The 22,058-nt window shown below is 38.1% G+C and overlaps 1 protein-coding gene and 1 long non-coding RNA gene across 4 annotated transcripts in view; one reads left to right on the top strand and one right to left on the bottom strand.

Moving 5' to 3' along the window:
* The window catches only part of LOC125116214 (uncharacterized), a 74,176-nt gene that overhangs the window by 43,191 nt on the left and 8,927 nt on the right, over positions 1-22,058 (top strand). For 2 of the 3 annotated variants that reach the window (XR_007132282.1, XR_007132280.1), the window contains exon 6: positions 392-846. The exons of the other annotated variant lie outside the window; for it this stretch is intronic. This is a non-coding gene — a long non-coding RNA (uncharacterized LOC125116214). Of the gene's footprint in view, positions 1-391; positions 847-22,058 lie in introns of those variants that run through there. 3 annotated transcript variants of the gene reach the window in all.
* LOC125116213 (cytochrome P450 2C42) overlaps positions 1-22,058 on the bottom strand; it is a 30,824-nt gene that overhangs the window by 3,550 nt on the left and 5,216 nt on the right. Inside the window, exons 4-7 of the mRNA XM_047761236.1 lie at positions 21,735-21,895; positions 20,317-20,493; positions 17,746-17,887; positions 14,626-14,813 (exon numbers count right to left, since the gene is read on the bottom strand). Coding sequence (XP_047617192.1) covers positions 14,626-14,813; positions 17,746-17,887; positions 20,317-20,493; positions 21,735-21,895 — 668 coding nt within the window. The remainder of the gene's footprint in view (positions 1-14,625; positions 14,814-17,745; positions 17,888-20,316; positions 20,494-21,734; positions 21,896-22,058) is intronic.

Genomic DNA, 22,058 nt, shown 5'->3' with positions numbered 1-22,058 from the left:
TTCAGTGCATGCAAGTGCCCATTTATAAATATCCTTACAAAAACAAAGCTTTGACAACCTTTGAAGCTGTGTCTTCATCAATCTGATGAGTGGAAATGGTATATCATAGTTTTAGCTTGTATTCTGCATATGTTATCTGGCTTAATTCTTATTTATTTATTTATATTGAGGTATAGTTGGTGTAATACCCTACATTATATAGTCCCACTGAACATAATGAAGTAGCTGTTATCAGCAGTTCACAAATGACAAAATGGAGAGTTAGAGGAAAAAAAAAAGTTACACAAAATGATAGCTAAGAAGCAGAGCTTGAATTCATATTGAAGTCCTCCTGACTTTTTTCTCGGCTAATTTGTACTTACGAATAACTACCAGTGTTTTCCATCTTTAGGGCACACTTTGCAAGCTGGAAGAACCTGATTCATTTACAAAAGCCAAAGGGAGAGTTATCCCTCTCTACATACCTCTCAATCCTCTCACTGAGACATGCAGCAACTGATTCTGATCATGGGTTTTTTTGGCCTGGAAATAACCTGAAAACCTGAAAAGAGGCATAATCTGGACCCGTGAAATGCAAATTACCATTCTGCAACTCTGAGGATGACATTCTTCCTCAAAACTGCGTTATAACCATCTCAAAATTATTTGTAGGGGGATGGTTTTAGCTTCTTCCTACTTTTCATTGAATATTTGTTTTCCTACTTTTCGCTGAACATTTGTTTTTTTAGTGATATAAATACTCAACTCCTTACGTGAAATTCCCAGAGCTTAACATAATGTCCATTTTCAGAATTATTCAACTTTTCAGAAAGGTATGATGATGTATATACCATAGGTTTTATCCAATAAAATGTAGAATATTACCATAATATCAAGTATATTGATTTTTTTAGAAAGAAATATGAATAGCATACAAAGTAGGATAAATAAGAATATAAATAGATTTACTTCAGTTCAAATAAGGCTTTAGACACCAAATGAAATTATGCCAAATTTATTTCTTTTTTATATTTTAAAATCTTTAGTATTATAAAATTGAGAATAAGAGATGTCATACCTGGTATTTGAAGAGAACCTAGATTTATGCTATCCAAACAGTAGCTACAGACCATATATGGTTACTTACATCTAACATTATTAGAAGTAAATTAAAATTAAAATACAGCCCCTTGGATACATGAACCACATTTCAGGTACACAGTAGGCACATATGGTTGATGGCTGCTGTACTGGCCCACACAGACATAGAGTATTTTCATCATTGTAGAATTTTATTTGACCCTTCTCTCTTAAATCAAGCATCAGCAGACCACAATGGAGGGGCAAAATCCAGCCAGCAGACCAACGTGTTTTGGTATGGCCTACAAGTTAATTTTTAACTTGAAAATATGTGAATTTTAAAACTGAAAAAATCAGATGGGATTAAGATGATGGAATAGAAGGACTGGAGCTCATCTTCTCTCCTAAAAACAACAAAATTCACAACTAAACACGGGAAACCTTAAAGATATCCTACTCCAGAAGAAAAAGAGGAGGCCACATCAAGAGGTAGGTGGGGCGATTTCATGATATAATAACCCCATACCTCCCAGGTGGGAAGCCCTACAGACTGGAAACTGTTTCACAGAGACTCACCTACAGGAGTGAGAGTTCTGAGCCCCACATCAAACCCCGACCTGTGGGGATCTGGCACTGGGAGAAAGAGCCCCTGGAGCATCTGGCATTGAAGTCCAGTGGGGCTTGTGGGAAGGAGCTCTATGGGACTGGGGGAAATGGAGACCCCACTCTTAAAAGGCACACACGGACTTCCACATGCACTGGGTCCCAGGGCAAAGTCTCCATAGGAATCTGGGTCAAACCTGACTGCAGTTGTTGGAGGACATCCTGGGAAAAAAGGGGTGAATGTGACTTGTTGTGAGGGAAGGACATTGAAAGCAAAGCTCTTGGGAATATGCAGCAGCATGCCTTTCTCTGGAGGTGGCCATTTTGGGAAAATCTGGCCCCACCCATCAGTCAGTCAGCCAGCGGTGAGAAGCCCCAGGCCAAACAACAATCCAGGTGGGATCACAGCCCTACCCCTCAGTAAGCAGGCTGCCTAAAGATCCCTCAGGCACACAGCTGCCTCTAATCCCATCCAGAGACTAAGCCCCACCCACCAGAGGGATAAGAATCAGCTCCACCTACCAGTGGGCAGGCATCAGTCCCTCCCATCTGGAAGCCTACAGCAAGCCCCCATACAGACCTCAGCCACAAGGGGGGCAGACACCAGAGTAAGACAGGCTACAACTCGTAAAAAGGTCACAACACCAAAAACCTATAAAAATGAAAAGATAGAGAACTATAACTCAGATGAGGGAGAAAGGAAAAACCCCAGAAAATCAGCTAAGCAACGAGGATATTTTCAGCCTTCAGGAAAAAGACTTTAGATTGTTGATGCTGAAGATGATGCAAGACAATGGGAATAAACTGGAGGCAAAGATGGATAACTTACAGAGAACACTGAGCAAAGAGATACAAGATATAAAACTTAAACAAGAAGAGATGCAAAATACAATAACTGAAATAAACTCATTAGAAGCAGCTAACAGCAGAATACAGGAGGCAGAAGAACAAATAAGCGAGGCGGAGGACAGATTAGTAGAAATTATGGGTGCAGAACAGAAAAGAGAAAAAAGATGGAAAACAAATGAAGAGAGTCTCAGAGAACTCTGGGACAATGTTAAATGCACCAACATCCATATTATAGGGGTGCCAGAAGGAGAAGAGAGAGAGAAGGAGACAGAAAAAATATTCCAACAGATAGTAGCCAAAAACTTCCCTAACATGGGAAAGGAATCACTCACTCAAATCCAGGAAGCACGAGTACTGTATAAAATAAACCCAAGGAGGAATACACTGAGACACATATTAATCAAACTGACCAAAATTAAAGACAAAGAGAAAATCTTGAAAGCAGCTAGGGGAAAGAAACAAATAACATGCAAGGGAACCCCAATAAGGTTATCAGCAGATTTTTCAGCAGAAACTCTGCAGGCCAGAAGGGAGTGACATGATATACTTAACGTGATGAAAGGAAAAAACCTCCAACCAAGATTACTCCACCCAGTAAGCTCTCATTCAGATTTGAAGGAGAAATCAAAACCTTCACAGATAAGAAAAAGTTGAGAGAATTTAGCAACACGGAACCAGCTTTACAACAAATACTAAAGGACCTTCTCTAGGCAGAAAAGAAAAGGCCACAACCAGAAATAAAAATACCACAAATGACAAGGCTCACCAGTAAAGGTTTATATACAGTAAGGATACACAATCATCCACACACAATTATGCCACCAAAATCAGAAATCATGAGAAGAGGAGGGTATAAATGCAGGACACTGGAAATGCACTTGCAATTAAGAGAACAACAACTTGAAACAATCTCATATACACATAGACTCATACCAAATCTTTGGAATAGCTGCAAACCAAAAGTCTACAATTAATACACAAAGAAAAATCAATTCAAATACAACACTAAAGATAGTCATCAGACCACAAGAGGAGAGAACAAGAAAGAAAGGAAAGAAAAAAGAGCAGCAAAAACAAATCCAAAGCCATTAATAAGATGGCAATAAGATCATACATATCAATAATTACCTTAGGTGTTAATGGACTAAACGCCCCAACCAAAAGTCATAGAATGGCTGAATGGATACAAAAACAAGACTCACATATATGTTGTCTTCAAAAGACCCACTTCACTTCTAGGGACACATACAAATTGAAAATGAGAGGATGGAAGAAAATATTTCATGCAAACAGGAATCAAAAGAAAGCTGGAGTAGCAATACTCATATCTGACAAAATAGACTTTAAAATGAAGACTCTTTTAAGCAATAAAGAAGGTCATTACATAATGATCAAAGGATCAATCCAGGAAGAAGATATAATAATTTAAATATCTATGCACCCAACATAGGTTCACCGCAATATATAAGGCAACTGCTAACAACCTTAAAAGGACAAATCAACAATAACACAATAATAGTGGGGGACATTAACACCCCAATTACAGCAATGGACAGATCAACCAGACATAAAATCAATAAGAAAACACAGGTCCTGAATGATGCATTAAACCAGATGGACTTAATAGATATTTATAGGACATTCCATCCAAAAGCAACAGAATACACATTCTTCTCAAGTGCCCATGGAATATTCTCTAAGATGGATCACATCCTGGGCTACAAATCCAACTTTGGTAACTTTAAGAAAATTGAAATCATATCAAGCATCTTTTCCGACCACAATGCTATATGACTGGAAATCAACAACAAGAAAAAAACTGCAAAAAACACAAACATGTGGAGACTCAACAACATGCTACCGAACTACCAATGGGTCACTGAAGAAATCAAAGAGCAAATTAAAAAATACCTAGCATCAAATGACAACAAAGATATGACACTCCAAAATCTATGGGATGCAGCAAAAGCCATTCTAAGAGGAAAGTTTATAGCAGTACAAGCCCACCTCAGGAAACAAGAAAAAGCTCAAATAAACAAGCTAACTTGACAGCTAAAGCAGCTAGAGAGAGAACAGACAAGACCTAAAGTTTGTAGAAGGAAAGAAATCATAAAGATCACAGCAGAAATCAATGAAATGGAAACAAAGAAAAGCATAGAAAAGATCAATGAAATGAAAAGTTGGTTCTTTGAAAAGATCAACAAAATTGATAAACCCCTAGCCAGACTTATCAAGCAAAAAAAAGAGAGGACTCAAATCAATAAAATTAGAAATGAAAAAGGAGAAGTAACAATGGACATCACAGAAATACAAAGGATCATAAGAGACTACTACATGCAACTATACGCCAATAAAATGGAAAACCTAGAAGAAATGGACAAATTCTTAGAAAAGTACAATCTTCCAAGACTAAACCAAGACGAAATAGAAAAAATGAACGGACCCATCACAAGAACTGAAATTGAAACTGTGATTAAAAAACTTCCAACAATCAAGAGTCCAGGACCAGATGGCTTCACAGGCAAATTCTATCAAACATTTAGGGAAGAGCTAACACCTATCCTTCTGAAACTATTCCAAAAAATTGCAGAGGAAGGGATACTCCCAAACTCATTCTATGAGGCCACCGTCACCCTGGTACCAAAACCAGACAAAGACTCCACAAAAAAAGAAAACTACAGGCCAATATCACTGATGAACATCGATGCAAAAATCCTCAACAAAATACTAGCAATCTGAATCCAATAATACATTAACAGGATTGTACATCATGATCAAGTGGGGTTTATCCCAGGGATGCAAGTGTTCTCCAATATCCGCAAATCCATCAGTGTGATATACCACATTAACAAACTGAAGAATAAAAACCATATGATCCTCTCAATAGACGCAGAAAAAGCCTTTGACAAAATACAACACCCATTTCTGGTAAAAACCCTTCAGAAAGTGGGCATAACGGGAACCTACCTCAACATGATAAAGGCCATATATGACAAACCCACAGCAAACATCATTCTCAATGGTGCAAAGCTGAAAAAATTCCTGCTGAGATCAGGAACAAGACAAGGATGTCTGCTCTCACCACTACTCTTCAACACAGTTCTGGAAGTCCTAGCCACAGCAATCAAAGAAGTAAAAGAAATAAAAGGAATCCGAATTGGAAAGGAAGAAGTAAAACTGTCACTATTTGCAGATGACATGATACTATACCTAGAGAATCCTAAAGACTCTACCAGAAAACTGTTAGAGCTCATCCATGAATTTGGCAAATTCGTAGGATACAAAATTAATACACAGAAATAGATGGCATTTCTACACATTAACAATGAAAAATCGGAAAGAGAAATTAGGGAAGCAATTCCGTTTACCACAGCATCCAAAAGAGTAATATACCTAGGAGTAAACATACTTAAAGAGACAAAAGACCTGTACTCTGAAAACTATAAGACACTGATGAACGAAATCAAAGATGACACAAAGAGATGGAAAGATATACCATGCTCGTGGATTGGAAGAGTTAATATTATGAAAATGACTATACTACCTAAGGCAATCTACAGATTCAATGCAATTCCTTTCAAATTACCAAGGACATTTTCCACATAACTCCAACAAAATATTTTAAAGTTTGTTTGGAAGCACAAAAGACGCAGAATAGCCAAAGACATCCTGAAAAAGAAAAATGGAGCTGGAGGAATCAGGCTTCAGGACTTCAGACTATACTACAAAGCAACAGTCATCAAAACCATATGGTACTGGCACAAGGACCGAAAGATGGATCAGTGGAATAGGATAGAAAGCCCAGAATTAAACCCATGCACCTACAGCCCCATCAAAAAATGGGCAGAAGATCTAAACAGACAGTTCTCCAAAGAAGACATGCAGATGTCCAAAAAACACATGAAAAGATGTTCAACATCACTCATTATTAGAGAGATGCAAATCAAAACCACTCTGAGGTAGCACCTTACACCAGCCAGAATGGCCATCATCCAAAAGTCTACAAACAATAAGTGCTGGAGAGGGTGTGGAGAAAAAGGAACCCTAGTACACTGTTGGTGGGATTGTAAATTGGTGCAATCACTGTGGAAAAAAGTATGGAGATGCCTCAGAACACTCAAAATAGAACTACCATTTGATCCAGCAATCCCACTCCTGGGCATCTATCCAGAGAAAACCACGATGCTCAAAGACACATGTACTCCGATGTTCATTGCAGCACTATTTACAATAGCCAAGACATGGAAATAACCTCAATGTCCATCAACAGAGGAGTGGATCAAAAATATGTGGTACATATACACAATGCAGTATTACTCAGCCCTTAAAAGGAACAAAATGCCAGCATTTTTAGCAACATGGATGGACCTAGAAATTATCATGCTAAGTGAAGTCAGCCATACAATGAGAGGCCAACATCAAATGCTTTCACTGACATGTGGAATCTGAAAAAAGGACAGACTGAACTTTTTTGCAGAACAGATGCTGACTCACAGACATTGAAAAACTTATGGTCTCCAGAGGAGACAGTTTGGGGGTTGGGGTGATGTGCTTGGGCTGTGGGATGGAAATCCTGTGAAACTGGAATGTTACGATCATTATACAACTACAGATGTGATAAATTCATTTGAGTAATAAAAAAAACAGTAAAAAATTGAAAAATTCAAAAGAATAATATTTTGTGGCACTTAAATTATTACATGAAATTTAAGTTTTCGTGTTCATAAGTGCTGGAATACAGCCATACTTGTTGGATTGCACATGGTCTGTAACTTATTTCATGCTACAGTGGAAGAACAGAGAAGCAACTATGGAGACATTATGGCCCACAAAGCCTAAAATAATTACAAGCTAGGTGATTAGAGGAAAAGATTTACTAACTCCTGTTACAACTCATTATCACCACTTAGTGGCTACATCCTGTGGAGGAAGAAATCATTTATCTGATTGGCAAGAGGGTAGAATGAACCACCCACTGTTTTGTATTCCTTTACTAGATGGTCTTATTCTGAAGCATCCACTGTTTTGTATTCCTTTACTAGATGGTCTTAGAAAAGGGTGAGTCATTATCTTGGTCTCTGGGTTATCTAGGCTCAAAGACAAGAGGCACATAATGAGCAGGCATGCAGAAGGATTTAAGTGTGCTCAGCAGATGCAGAGCACCCTAAAGCAGGTCTTCAAAGCTGATGAGCTGAAGTAGGGCTGGCAGTCCCTGTGTGAGTTATCAGTCCATGATTCCCATTTAGTCAATTATATGGGGAGAACCAAATTTCATTAATTCTTCCCTTTGGCTTTCAATATGAAAAACAAGTCTTTTCCTGGTTGTTTTCTAATTAATATATGATTACTATCCTCAGATCCTGTTATTAACAAAGAAAATTATTTTCCTGATTGTATCTCTTGGTGAAAAAAGAGAACTTGAAGTCCTAACCCTTCAAGTTGACTGGGACAAGCTGTATAGCTCTTGATTAAAGTTCTCAATTTCCTCTGGCCCAGAAGATGGTGATAGTCATTGGAACCTTAACAAACTCCAAATACTTTTTTTCCATGAAAGTAGAATTTTTTGGTTATCTTATTTTTAATAGTAATGTGTGATAATTTCAAGTAGCTTATAGCATACCACTGGAAGATTAAAATACAGAAACTCCGTATTAGAAGGCACTGGAAAGTAGCTAAGATAAAAATTAGTCTAGATATTCCAAAGGTAGGATAGGAGGTGGGATTGAGATGGTGGAGGAGTTAGACATTGCACTCAAGTTCTCCCACAAACACATAAAAAAAAAACTACCTACATGTAGAACAGTTTGCACAGAACATCTACTGAATGTAGGCAGAATGCCTTAACCCTCCAAAAGGGGCCAGAAACCCTCCACATAACTAGGTAGAACAAAGGGAAAAAAAAGAGAGAAGAGGAATCAGGATAGGACTAGCACTCCCGAGAGAGAGCTGTGAAAAAGGAAAGGAACTCACACCCTGGGAAGCCACTTGATGAGGAGATGAGCCAAGACTTTTTCTTTGATCAAAGTCTCAGAGAAAAGCACAGCAGGTGGTCTGAGGAGGGCAAAGCAGAGAGACAGCCATACAGACCATGGTACCACTTCCCAGGACACCACAGCCTGAGATTCTCAGAAGGTGGCTAGGCATTGAGACTTAGGCTCCAGAGGTCATTTCTGGGGAGGGGACTAGGGATGGCTGCGTGGAGCCAGTCTGAGGGGCTAGGGAGCAGAGCACCATAGCCAAGGGAACCCAGAAGGAAGCCTGGACCCACAGGAGGAGCAAGGTGCCATTGTTGGGGAAGGAAAGAGGAAGAGGGGTAGAATGTCATAGGAATATCTTTCTGTGTGCACCCATGGACTCTTGGAGGGTGGGGCTACAGGTGGAAAGGCACCTCTTGCATGGGCTACGGGTGATTGGGTGCCTCTTGCATGGTGTACCAGTGGCGGGGGCAAACCACTGGAGTCATCTCAGACTCCAGAGGTCGGTGTGCCCTGCCCTGTCCATGAGCAGACACCATGTGCATCCCCAGTTACCTCAGGGATCAGTGCAAAGGAGGGCACTGCAACCAAGTACCACCCATTGTTGCCTTCACTCCTACAAGCCCTGCTGCTGCCACTGCCAAATGCTCTAGGTACCACCTACCCCTGCCTGAAGGGAAGTGCCACTTCCCAGGGCCTTGCAACCAAGAGAATCCTGCACCATCTTCCTGTGGGTCCTTGCCATAACCAGGCACTGGCTACTAGCCCAGCCCATTCTTTCCGTCTCCCTGGAAACACACGCAGCATCCTATAAAGGGGATAATAGCCTGCATACATTGAGGACAGAGACAGCAAGCATCCAAACCAAAAGCAGCCCTCATGCCAAAAATAAATAGTAAGCCCTCACAAAATACCCAGGGGTCTGCGCATGTAAGTAGCCCTCCAAGACTACATAAGTTATTTTCCCTTAACTCACAGAACTAGAAAAATAGAAGCAAAATGAAGAAGCCCACGAACCATTCCCTGTTAAAATAGGAGAATTCCCCCTGAAGGGGCAAACAATGAAACAGACCTCTGCAATCTAACAGACACTGAGCTCAAAAGGAGATAGTGAAGAGACTGAAGGAATTAGCAGTTATGAAGAGTAATGCAGATTATTTTAGAAAGGAACTAGAACATATAAGGAGGAGCCAAGATAAACTAGAAAATTCATTTGCAGAGATGAAAAGCTGAGTTAAAGTCATTGAAGAAAAGAAGAAATAATGCAGAGGAATGAATTAGTGACTTGGAAGATAGAATACTAGAAATCACCCAATCAGGACAGCAGACAGAAAACCAAATGAAAACACATGAAAGCAATATAAGAGATCTATGGGATAACATAAAAGCAAGCCAATCTAGGCATAATAGGGATTCCAGAAGGAGAAGAACAAGGAAAGGGGATTGAAAATATATTTGAAGAAATTATGGCTGAAAACTTTCCATGCTTAAAGGAAATAGCAAGATTCAGGAAGAACAGAGGGCCCCAAACAAGTTGAACCCAAACAGGCCTGCATGAAGTCATATTATAATAAAAATGGCAAAAGGTGAAGATAAAAGAGAGAATTCTAAAGTCAGCAAGAGAAAAACAAAGAGTTAATTGTTAGCCCCCCCCCCCAAGGCTATTAGCTGATTTCTTTTTTTTTTTTTTGTCTTTTTGCTATTTCTTTGGGCCACTCCCGAGGCATATGGAGGTTCCCAGGCTAGGGGTTGAATCGGAGCTGTAGCCGCCGGCCTACGCCAGAGCCACAGCAACGCGGGATCCGAGCCGCGTCTGCAACCTACACCACAGCTCACGGCAACGCCGGATCGTTAACCCACTGAGCAAGGGCAGGGACCGAACCCGCAACCTCATGGTTCCTAGTCAGATTCGTTAACCACTGCGCCACAACGGGAACTCCATTTCTTTGCAGAAACACTATAGGCCAGAAGAGAGTGGCAAGATATAGTCAAATCTCTAAAAGGGAAAAATCTGCAGCCTAGAATACTCTACCCAGCAAGAGTATCATTTAAAATAGAAGGAGAAATAAAGAATTTCTCCAATAAACGAAAACTAAAAGAGTACAGCAACACTAAACTAATTTTAAAAGAAATACTGAAAGGTTGCCTCTAAATAAAAAAAGTAGAAACAGGATGGAGAAAATCACAATTGGAAAGGAATCACTTAAATAAGCCAGTATACAGATCTAAAAGGAAAAACCTATTGTAAAAGCAACAATAAACACAAAGAACAGCAAAAGGATAAACGTGAAAGTGTTAAAAAAGGACATCAAAATCATAAAATGTGGGGAAGGAAAGTAAAAAAAAAAATCTAGACCCTTTTTTTTTTTAAGAATGTGTTTGAGCCTGTATGACTATCAGGCTAAAGAAGGCAGATATAGGAAGGGGATAACATACTTGAAAAAAAAGGGCATCCACACATCAAAACCAAACACTACATTCACAAAAAGTAAAATGAAGACATAGCATGAAAGGGAATCATCCAACAAGAACAAAAAAAGAAAGGAACAAAGGAGAAACAGAATCAACTGGAAAAAAAGGTTTAAAATGGTAATAAATACATATTTATCAATAATTATCTTAAATATCAATGGACTGAAGGCTCCAATCCAAAGACATAGAGTGGCAAACTGGATGAAAAAACAAGAGCCTACAATATGCTGCCTACTAGAGATTCACTTTAGGGCAGGGCATGGGAAAAGATATTTCATATGAATGGAAAATACAGGAAAGTGGGAGTTGCAATACTCATATCAGACAAAATAGACTTAAAAATGAAGGCCATAAAGAAAGACAAAGAAGGACACTATTCAATGGTTAAAGAATCCATTCAGGAAGAGGATATTGGAGCTCCCGTTGTGGTGCAGTGGTTGACGAATCCGACTAGGAACCATGAGGTTGCAGGTTCAATCCCTGGCCTTGCTCAGTGGGTTGGGGATCCGGCATTGCCGTGAGCTGTGGTGGAGGTTGCAGACACGGCTCGGATCCCCTGTCGCTGTTGCTGTGGTGTAGGCTGGTGGCTACAGCTCCGATTCAACCCCTAGCCTGGGAACCTCCATGTGCCGTGGCCCTAGAAAAGGTAAAAAAAAAAAAAAAAAAAGGGATATTATAATCATCAATATATATGCCCCTAATATAGAAGCACCCAGATACATATAATACTGACATAATAGGACAAATTTATGGGAATACAAAAATACTAGGAGATATTAACACCCGACTCACATCAATGGACAGATCCACTAGACAGAAAATCAATAAGGCAACAGAAATCCTAAATCACACCATATGCCGTGGGAGCGGCCCAAGAAATAGCAACAACAACAACAGACAAAAGACAAAAAAAAAAAAAAAAAGATGACAAGAGAAAGGCAAAGAGCATTTGTGTGTGATACAAAAAAAAAAAAAAAAAGAAAGAAAAATGGGCAGAAGACCTGAATAGACATTTCTATAAAGAAGACATACAGATGGCCAGTAGGCACATGAAAAAATGCTCAACATCACTGATTATTAGAGAAATGCAAATCAAAACTACAGTGAGTACCACCTAACACCTGTCAAAACGGTCATCATTAGCAAATCAAGAAATAACAAGTGCTATAGAGGGTGTGAGAAAAGGGTACCCTCCTTCAGTGTTGGTGGGAATCTGAATTGGTAAAACCACTATGGAAAACAGTATGGAGGTACTTCAGAAAACTAAATATGGAACTACAATATGACCCAGCAATCCCACTCCTGGGCAAAAATCTGGACAAAACTTAACACTGAAATAGATACATGCACCACTATGTTCATTGCAGTGCTATTCACAATAGCCAAGACATGGAAACAACCTAAATGTTCATTGACAGGTGAATGGATTAAGAAGATGTGGTACATGTACACAATGGAATACTACCCAGCCATAAAAGAACAAAATAATGCCATTTGCAGCAACATGGAACTAGAGACTCTCATACTAAGTCAAATAAGTCAGAGGAAGAAAGACAAATACCATATGATATCACCTATATCTGGAATCTAATATATGGCACAAATGAACCTATCTACAGAAAAAAAACTCATGCACATGGAAAACAAATTTGTGGTTGCTGAAGGGAGAGGGGGAAGGAGTGGGATGGACTGGAAGTTTGGGGTTAGTAGATGCAAACCATTGCATTTGGAGTGGATAAGCAATGAGATCCAGCAGGATAGCACAGGGAACTATATTTAATCACTGTGATGGTACATGGAGGAGAATAATGTGAGAAAAACAACGAATATTTATATATATGACTGGGTCACTTTGCTGTACAGCCTAAATTGACAGAATATTGTAAATCAAATATAATTTAAAAAGTAAAAAAAAAAAGAAAAACAAAGGTAGGATAACCTCAGAGAATTAGGCAGACATCTATAGTCAATTTTAGACTGTGTTCGTGTTCAGTTCTGAATGGGGACAGGAAGTGTTACATCATTCTATCTGCCTGGTTGGACGGTGATGTACCCCTTCTGGAAGAAGATAAACATCATTTAGATGCTGTATTTTTTTTCCTGTAGTATATCTTGTATTTAACCAAAAATTAGTAGGCATTCCAAAAACACACTAAGTATATGCAAGAAGAAGGTGAGCAGGGGGTAGGGGAGAAGGCAATCAAAATAGATCCAACTACATTTTTTTTTTTTTTTTTGCTTTTCAGGGCCACACCTTGGCACATGGAAATTCCCAGGCTAGGGGTTGAATCAGAGCTGCAGCTGCTGGCTTACCTCAAAGCAGCACCACAGCAACGCCAGGATCTGCAACCTATACCTCAGCTCATAGCAATGCCAGATCCCCAGCCCACTGAGTGAGGCCAGGGATCTAATATGAGTCCTCATGGGTACTAGTTGGGTTTGTAACCTGCTGAGCCACAATGGGAACTCCCCCAACTATATTTTGTTTTAATAATATCTCTGACCTAACTTTATGAGGTCAGCATATCCTTAATATCAGAAATATGACAAGAAAGTTTTGAAAAAGAAAAACTGAGGACCAGTCTCTCTTACAAAATGAAATTAAAAAGTCCTGAACAAAATGTGGCAAATCAAATCTAGTTTGTGTTTGTACTAGCCTTATTATATATTTATTTCATGGAGAAAGAGAAGCCAATCTATACGGTTATATCAGTGAATGGAGAGAGTGCATTTAATATAATTGTACACACATTTGTTACTCACATAACCATATGAAAATAAGAGGGGTATCTTTTATAATCTGATGAAAATATTTAGAAAATATACATAAGACATCATGTTTAATAGTGAGATGTTAAACTTCCATCTCCTCCTGGAAGTCAAAAATAAAACAAGGAGGCTCACTATCACCAGTTCTATTTACCATCCTGGCCATCCTAGTAAAATAATGCAAGAAGAGGAATTAAAGTTGTGAGAACTGGAAAATAAGACATAAAAAATATTAAACCAGACAACAGAATTGTGTACACTGAAATTCTAAATGAAATGATACACAAATTACTGACAATGATTAGTCAATTCAGTAACATTGATGGAAATAAGGACATCAAAGTAATAAAGTTAATTATATTTCCATGTACCAGATACAAAGGAATAGAAAATGCACTTAAAAAGCTATACAATTATAATATCACAATGTTAATGATATAAGAAATATATAACAAAATATGTATAAGCCATTGCAATGAATAAAAAAGGCATTACTAAAAAAAGTCAAATTAAATGGGGAGAATATACCATATTCATAAATTTAAAAAATTCGACATATCATGATCTGAATTGATCTATATATTTAATGTCAGACTGATAAAAATCCCACTAGAACTTTTGGGGAAATTGATAAATTGATACTAAAATTTATCTGGAAGTGTAAATTGCAAAGAGTGAACAACACAATGCTAAAGAAGCACAACAAATTTGGAACACTTACACTGCCGGTCATCAAAACTTATAAAGTTTTATCGCCCCAAACTGGAAACAACACAAAATCCATGTGGCTGCCACACATATGATTTTTACACTTCTCTCATGTTGTGTTGGTAGAGGATTGGAACCATACCCTTAGAAACGTCAAGAGTGCTGAGGTAGGGTGGAAAACACATCTTACCTTGGGGATGAGGTAGTTTCTGAATTTAATGTCACAAGTCACAGCATGGGGCAGGTTGGTGGGGACCAGGTCAATGTATCTCTGGATCTCGTGCACCACAGCATCTGTGTAGGGCATGTGGCTCCTGTCCTGCATGCAGGCACTCCGGTGTCTGCCAATCACACGGTCAATCTCTTCCTGGACCTTAGCTGATAGGACACAAGAAAGATGGATGAAAAAGGAGAAAAAGGACACTCACCATAGCAATTTAGGGTTACCTGAAGCATTATGAAAGTGCTCCAGCATAATTAAGGACATAAATTACATGCCCAGAAGTACATCTAGACAGGGCATTACTCTAATATAGGTACATATAACTCTCCTGTAAGACAGGCATTTAAGTAAATCTGTATATTGCTATATATTAGCATATAGCATAATTAATATAAACAGAAATGATAAAATGTTTCAAAATATAAACAGTAAATAACAAAAAATCAATACTTACTGAAGAAAAACAGGAATCAAACATTAATTTTACATTAAAGTAATATGTGGTGTTTTAAAAACTGAATTCTGGGAGTTCCCGTTGTGGCTTAGCGGAAACAAATCTGACTAGTATTCATGAGGATGCAGATTTGATTCCTGGCCTCACTCAGTGGGTTAAGGATCTGGCATTGCTGTGGCTGTGGTGGAGGCCAGCAGCTGTAGCTCTGATTTGACCCCTAGCCTTGGAACCTCCATACGCCATGGGCGTGGCCCTAAGAAAAAGACAGAAAATAAAAAATAAAAACTGAATTCTACGAACAGATCTCTATGTATGAATTTGTATGTGTTTTTGTGTTCAAGGGTGCAATTTATAATGATACTTTCTTCATCCCAACTCCCCCAAAGCAGTCGTTTTTAACCATTCTAGACATTTCTTCTGAAATTTATGTTCACATTTCTAAATAACTTTATATCTCTTTTAGCCTGTTTCTTGATTTTTCTATTTCTAGACAATATCTTGTGAATTCCTGGTATGAGAGATGAAGGTATCTACACAGCCATCCCATAAAAACGCATGTAGACATATACTCAAACTGAAACTGATACACACACACTTCCTCTCACTCAGTTTTCCAGAGTGTATTTATACCATAATTGTGGGTTATACCAATTCATTGCTTACATCGCTCTATGTTAACACTATTCCCTAGTTAAACAACTATGATTTTGTTTTGTATGTTGTACTTTCTTGGATTTAACTCATCTCTTTATTTCAATTAGTAATGTTTTATATATATATATATATATACACACACACACGTATATATGTATACACACACACACATATATATATATATACACACACACACACAAGTTTAGAGTTATTTCAAATGCCAGGTAGATGTTTGAAACACCTAATAATAATTATTGGGAAACCTCACACCAATCACTTCTCTCTTGTTCTTGGTGTCTCCCCTCAAACCTGCTTTATCCACCTAGTCCACTTAGAAACAGGTGTTTTCTAGGCACGGTGCCCATTCTGCCTGACCATCCCATTCTCCTTCATGAGGTCTCATGATTCCTGGAGTCCACCACTTCCTCTGACTAGGTTTTAGTCATTTCGGTGGAACACATCCTCCAGTATCTTTCTGGGGAAGGGAAAGAGAGGGTAAATTCTCCAGAATGTGCAGATCTGAAAATACCCTCTTTGGTATTCATGCAGAAGATGATAGTTGTCATTGAAAATTTTCATGCTGTTCTGAAGACTAATCCTTCTATATGACCGGATTTCTCTCTCATAATGTTTTTGTGATTTTTTCCCCTTTAATCCTGGTGTTATGAAATTCCATGATCCTGTGCCTATGTGTGGATATTTTAATTTTATTCATGTGCTGGATACTTCAAGAGAATTTCTGTGAGGTGCAACATGGAGGTCTCTCCTCTGGCTGCTGAATTTTAGGAAGCAGGGTGATAAAAGAGCCTGGGAGTGTCACAATGCAGTAAATGAACTCTTACCTCATCTTCCTTTTCAGCCCTATGCCTCACTCTCTGTCACTATGTAATGTTCCTGAGTGTAGAGCCTTTTAAACCTCTGTCTTCCTGCCGAGGGCAATCAGTTGCCTGTTTATCAGAGGTTGTGGAGGGGACCTGGGTAGGGAGAAACTCCTTTTCAAACTGTTCTCCCTCTCCCTCGTATTAAACTTGATTCTTCCAAATAGTGAAACTTATGGGGATAGTGGGGGTGCAAATTAGCTTTTCTGCCTTGATAAATCTTTCTCTTTCCCCTTCTGACACTGAGATTACAGTGTCATCCTCTCTGCTGACTTAACTATCACTTTTCAGTTGCTGTGTTTCAGAAATTTGTTGAGGACTTGTTGGCTATTTCCTGTACTTCTCTTCTATTTTAAAAGGACTAATTCTCATTTGTACCTAGTTTTTAGTCATTTCATTAGGATCCTGACACTGAAAAAGATAATGTATGCGGCTAATGTGCTATGCATCATTTAAAGGTAAATTTCCAAAATACAGTTTTCTATAAAAGATAAAATTCCTGACCCAAAGAGAAATTCTTATTTTGGCAACCTATTTTTCTGGACTCAGACTTCTGGAAAAATATGTTCCTTTTGGCATATATTCTGCCCAAATAGCAATACATGTCTTCTGAATGTAACCTTTTAGAATACTTACCAGACTACAGTAATTTTCCCAGGCCACCTCATTTAAATCTTAGAATTTCCATTTCCATTTCAATAAAGACAGTGTTCATTTGTCCTACTCCAGCAATAGAGCATTTTCAGAATTGGGTAAATTTCTGTAGGAACATGCCTACCATTCAAAGTAACTTCTTAAAAAAATAATCTGTATGTGATCTTAATCAATTCATAGTTACTGTGCCTGCCACAAATTGCCTCCCATAGCTATTTGGGGGCAATAGCTATTTACTGCAGCTGTTTTACTGCCACACCATCTTCATTTCTCTATTCATCCTTTCCTGTTGTCCAAAGTTGTCTCATTTTATCTCTTCATCAGATATCAACAAATTGCAGTTGATAGTATACAAATTTAAATAATGAAGCTTCTCTAACAATAGTGGTGTTTTGCCAAATTCTGTTCTGAAATCTCTTCTGCCTCCACCCCCATATGTGGTCATACCTGTGACCTCTGGGTGCTTCAGTAGAAGCAGGAGTCCATATCTCATGGTGGTGCTTGTTGTCTCTGCACCAGCAGAAAACATATCAGATACAGTGGCTACCAAGTTTTCAATTGTATATTCAGACTGTTGATTGTGCTTTTCCTAGGAACAATTTAATGCCATTATTTGACAAATTAGTTTGCCAGTTTATTTAATTACAAGGAATTCAAAATAACTGAGGCCATTATAAAGTTAAGCCAACTTAGAACTGGAGATGCAATATTTGGAAAAAAACTACTGCACTGTTTGGCAGAGACCGTGGAATAGTTGACCCAATCTACATTTCCTACTCTTGCACCCCTTGCTTTCCTAAAAATTCCATTTCCCAATGTCTTGTAGCTACATGGATCATACAACATAATTCTTGCCCATGAGATATAAGGAACTATGTGTTGGAAAAGCTTCTCCTTTCCACTTACTCAAACACAGGTGGAGGTGTAATGAATGTCATCTTGAGATATGGAGAGAGAAGCATGAAGATGAAGACTGTGTAATAAATATAGTGGGGGAAAATGGAAGACACCTGACTGTGAGGCTTCAGGGCTACTCTACTATCTCTAGACTGGCTCACTACAAGATTAATTATATGTGAGATAAATAAACCCACTATTTGTTAAAGCTCTTTTTTTTTTTTTTTCTTTTTAGGGCTGCATGTGGGGCATATGGAAGTTCCCAGGCTAGGGGTCGAATCAGAGCTGCAGCTGCCAGCCTAAGTCACAGCCACAGCAATTCAGGATCTGAGCCGCATCTGTGACCTATACCACAGCTCATGCCAATGCCAGTTACTTAGCCCACTGAGCAAGGTAGGTATTGAACCTACATCCTCATGGATACTAGTCGGGGTGGTTACTGCTGAGCCACAACAGGAACTCCCATGGTAAATCTATTGCTAACTGGGTTTTCTCTTATTTGTAGACAAACATAACCATAGTTGATAGAAATAGGAAAACTAGGGTCATATCATGAAAGGTCTCATAAGTCTGAATCAATGCCTACAATTTTCTTCTTCTGATAGAGAATTTATATGGACATCAGTATTGCCTATTGACTTATTATGATGAAAAAAAGTTGCAAACGTTAATATGGCAGTACCTTAAAAAATGGATTATAGAGGAGTTCCTGTTGTGGCTCAGTGGTTAACAAACCCAACTAGGATCTGTGAGGATGTGGGTTCAATCCCTGGCCTTGCTCATTGGGTTAAGGATCTGGTGTTGCTGTGAGCTGTGGGGTAGGTCACAGATGCGGCTCAGATCCTGTGTTGCTGTGGCCATGGTGTGGGCCAGCAGCTGTAGCTCTGATTTGACTCCTAACCTGGGAACTTCCATATACTGCAGGTACTGCCCTAAAAAAAACCAAAAAAAAGTATTATAGAAAAAGAATGGATTCACAAAACAAAATGGAACTGGTCACTAGCATCTTTCAAAGGAGGCAATAGACAACTTGGCCAATGAAACAAGTGTAGGAACAAAACAAGATAATTTTAGCTTTCATATTTACCTATATGATTATCCTTATCAGGGAGCTTTATATCTTAATATGATCTTGATTTAATGCCTAATGCCCTTTCATTTCAGCCTAAAGGACTCTCCCCAGCATTTCTTAGGGCAGATCTTCTAGCAATAAAACTCCCTTAGCTTATGTTATTTAAGAATGTCTGAATGTTTTCATTTTTGAAGGATAGTTTCACGGCATCTAGAATTTTTGATAGACAGTTTAAAAAATTAGCCCTTTGAACTACCATGCTGCCTTCTTGTCTGCATTCTTTCTTTTTTATTTAATGATTTTTTTTCCATTATAGCTGGTTTATTATCTGCATTGTTTCAGATAAGAAATTGGATGTTAACATTATCAAGGATTTCTTGTATATGATGAGTTGCTTCTCTCTTTTCTGTTTTCACATTTCTCTTTTAGTCTTTGGCTTTTGACTGATTACAATGTGTCTCAGTATGAATCTCTTTGAATTTATTTTCTCAGGGTATGTTGAACTGCTTGAATTTGTAGATTCATATCTTTTATCAAACTTGAGAAGTTTTCAGCTATTATTTTTCAAGGATTTTTTTTCCTGTCTCTTTATCTTGCTTCTCTTTGTGAGAGTCCCATATGTTCATATGTTTCATAGTGTACCATACTCCTTTATGATATTTTATTTATCATAATTGTTTTCTTCTTTCTACTGCTAAGAGTGAGTTATTTCAGTTACTCTATCTTATTTTAGTTCATATTGCATACACTGTGTAAGAGAATCATGTCCATCTTCATATTATGGCATACCATTTAATATTTTCTAACTTGTATGTAATTGTTTCACCTGAAATATGCATTCTATTTCTCAGGTAGTACCTAAAGAATATGGTCTTTGTAGTCTAGTTGCTTAACAATACAGTTTCACGTCTTCCGTGATGCTTAGTACAGATGCATGCACACAACAGGTGCTTAAAGTGCTTGTCAAGCATATCTTGCCTGACCATTGAAACATCCTTAATAACTATAGAATTAATGAACCACAAAATCACAAGTAGTCAAAATTGTACCTGTTCCATTTTGATCAGGAAACAGTCAATGAAGTCCCGAGGATTGTTAATGTCCAGTGATTCTTGGTGTTCTTTTACTTTCTTCAAAACATAACTTTTCAAATAAGCAATATTTTTAAGTAATTTGTTATGAATTCCTGGAGAATAATCAATGAGAGCAGGGAAGTTATTACAGACCTAAAAGAAAAAACAATATTTACCAAGAAATCATTTATTGAAGATATACACACCATATGTCAAGCTTTGGTTAGATACTGGAGCTACAAAGAAGAATTAAAAAATACCCTCATTCTTGAGAAGGAACTTTTTACTGTACATATAAAGTAACTCTCTATGCTGATAGAAAAATTTGAGGGAGAAAGATTTGAGAGGATCAAAGTTGATAATCATCTCCTGCATCACATATGGTTTTTGCAGTACAAAAGCATATTTATAACAAATTTCTGGAATTGTTTTTTATATACAATTATACAAAATATTTATAACAGTTTTCTGGAAAGGAAACAACTTTTTCCTACAGACCTGATATAGGATGGCATGAATTCCTATGATTCATATTTTGTGGATAATAATAGAGGTTAAGGGAGTATGGGCAATCTGATCTAGAACACAAAGCTAGTTCCTACTGCTTCTACTTCTATCAAGCAGCCTCAGAAATAGAATCAGTATCTTGGAACCACCTGGGGCTTGAAGATACTATGAAATCCAATTGAACATTTTATGGATCAAGTAATGGTGCAGAAGAGCAGTTAAGTATTTGCTATAAGATTACACAGTTGTCTTTTATACAGAATGCAGGGTATGCCAGCTTAGCACAAGGTAAAACTGTGATGTATACTAATGGTTAATATAACATAACTCAATGACTGGTCATCCCTAACCCACTTAGTTGTCAGTTAGGATACTAGCTGAAGAATCAAACAGCTCTACTCTGGTCAGTGTTTCCTGGCAGCATCTGTGGTCCCAAACATTCTCCCTCCTTGATATTCTAAATTAGGATAGTTCTGCCAAGTAATGTGATGAAGAAGTCATTAAGTGTTGATTGGATATCAACCATTATAGGTAACAAAAGCTTTTCAAAAAGGGCTTAGATGTATCTTGATTGCTATAGCCATGTTTTTGGCAGTTACTAAAGTACTTCATGGAAACTGGGCTTTGGAAACCAGACTTTTGTGGACAAACTATTGGACAGGGAGCCATTTGGCTCCAATTCCAGCTCTACATTTGGGCATTAGTTTTCTTGTATGTAGAATAAAGGGCTTGGCTATCTTTTGCATATATCCACTCACTGATGCTAAACTCTGAACAGGATTTTTGCTTTTACACATTCACTACACAGCTTGGTCCATATAGAACATTTAACTTATCAGAGAAAAGAGCATAGATTAGACCTCAGGAAGAAAGGATCTTGGCCTCACCTGGATCCATGGAGAGCTCAGAATATTGAGGTTTTCATGGAATTTTTCCAACAAGGTAAGAAAATCCTGATCTGTATAATCAAAACGATTTTGGAAAATAATGGAGCAGATCACATTGCAGGGAGCACAGTCCAGGATAAAAGTGGGATCACAGGGTGAGGCTAAAGAATAGGAAACATTTTATAAAAGTGTTAAAATACACATATAGAAGCTTTGTCTTTGTTTTAGCAGGTAATGGTAACTTTAGAAACTTTAAAGCAATATCTATCTAGAAATTCCCTTAGAAAAATTTCAGCATGCATTAAATCAACATATTACTTTTCC

Source organism: Phacochoerus africanus, chromosome 15 (assembly GCF_016906955.1).
Source record: "Phacochoerus africanus isolate WHEZ1 chromosome 15, ROS_Pafr_v1, whole genome shotgun sequence".
NCBI lineage: Eukaryota > Metazoa > Chordata > Mammalia > Artiodactyla > Suidae > Phacochoerus > Phacochoerus africanus.
Note: the sequence above shows the minus strand (reverse complement) of the source record. Positions and strands in the feature narration are given on the sequence as shown.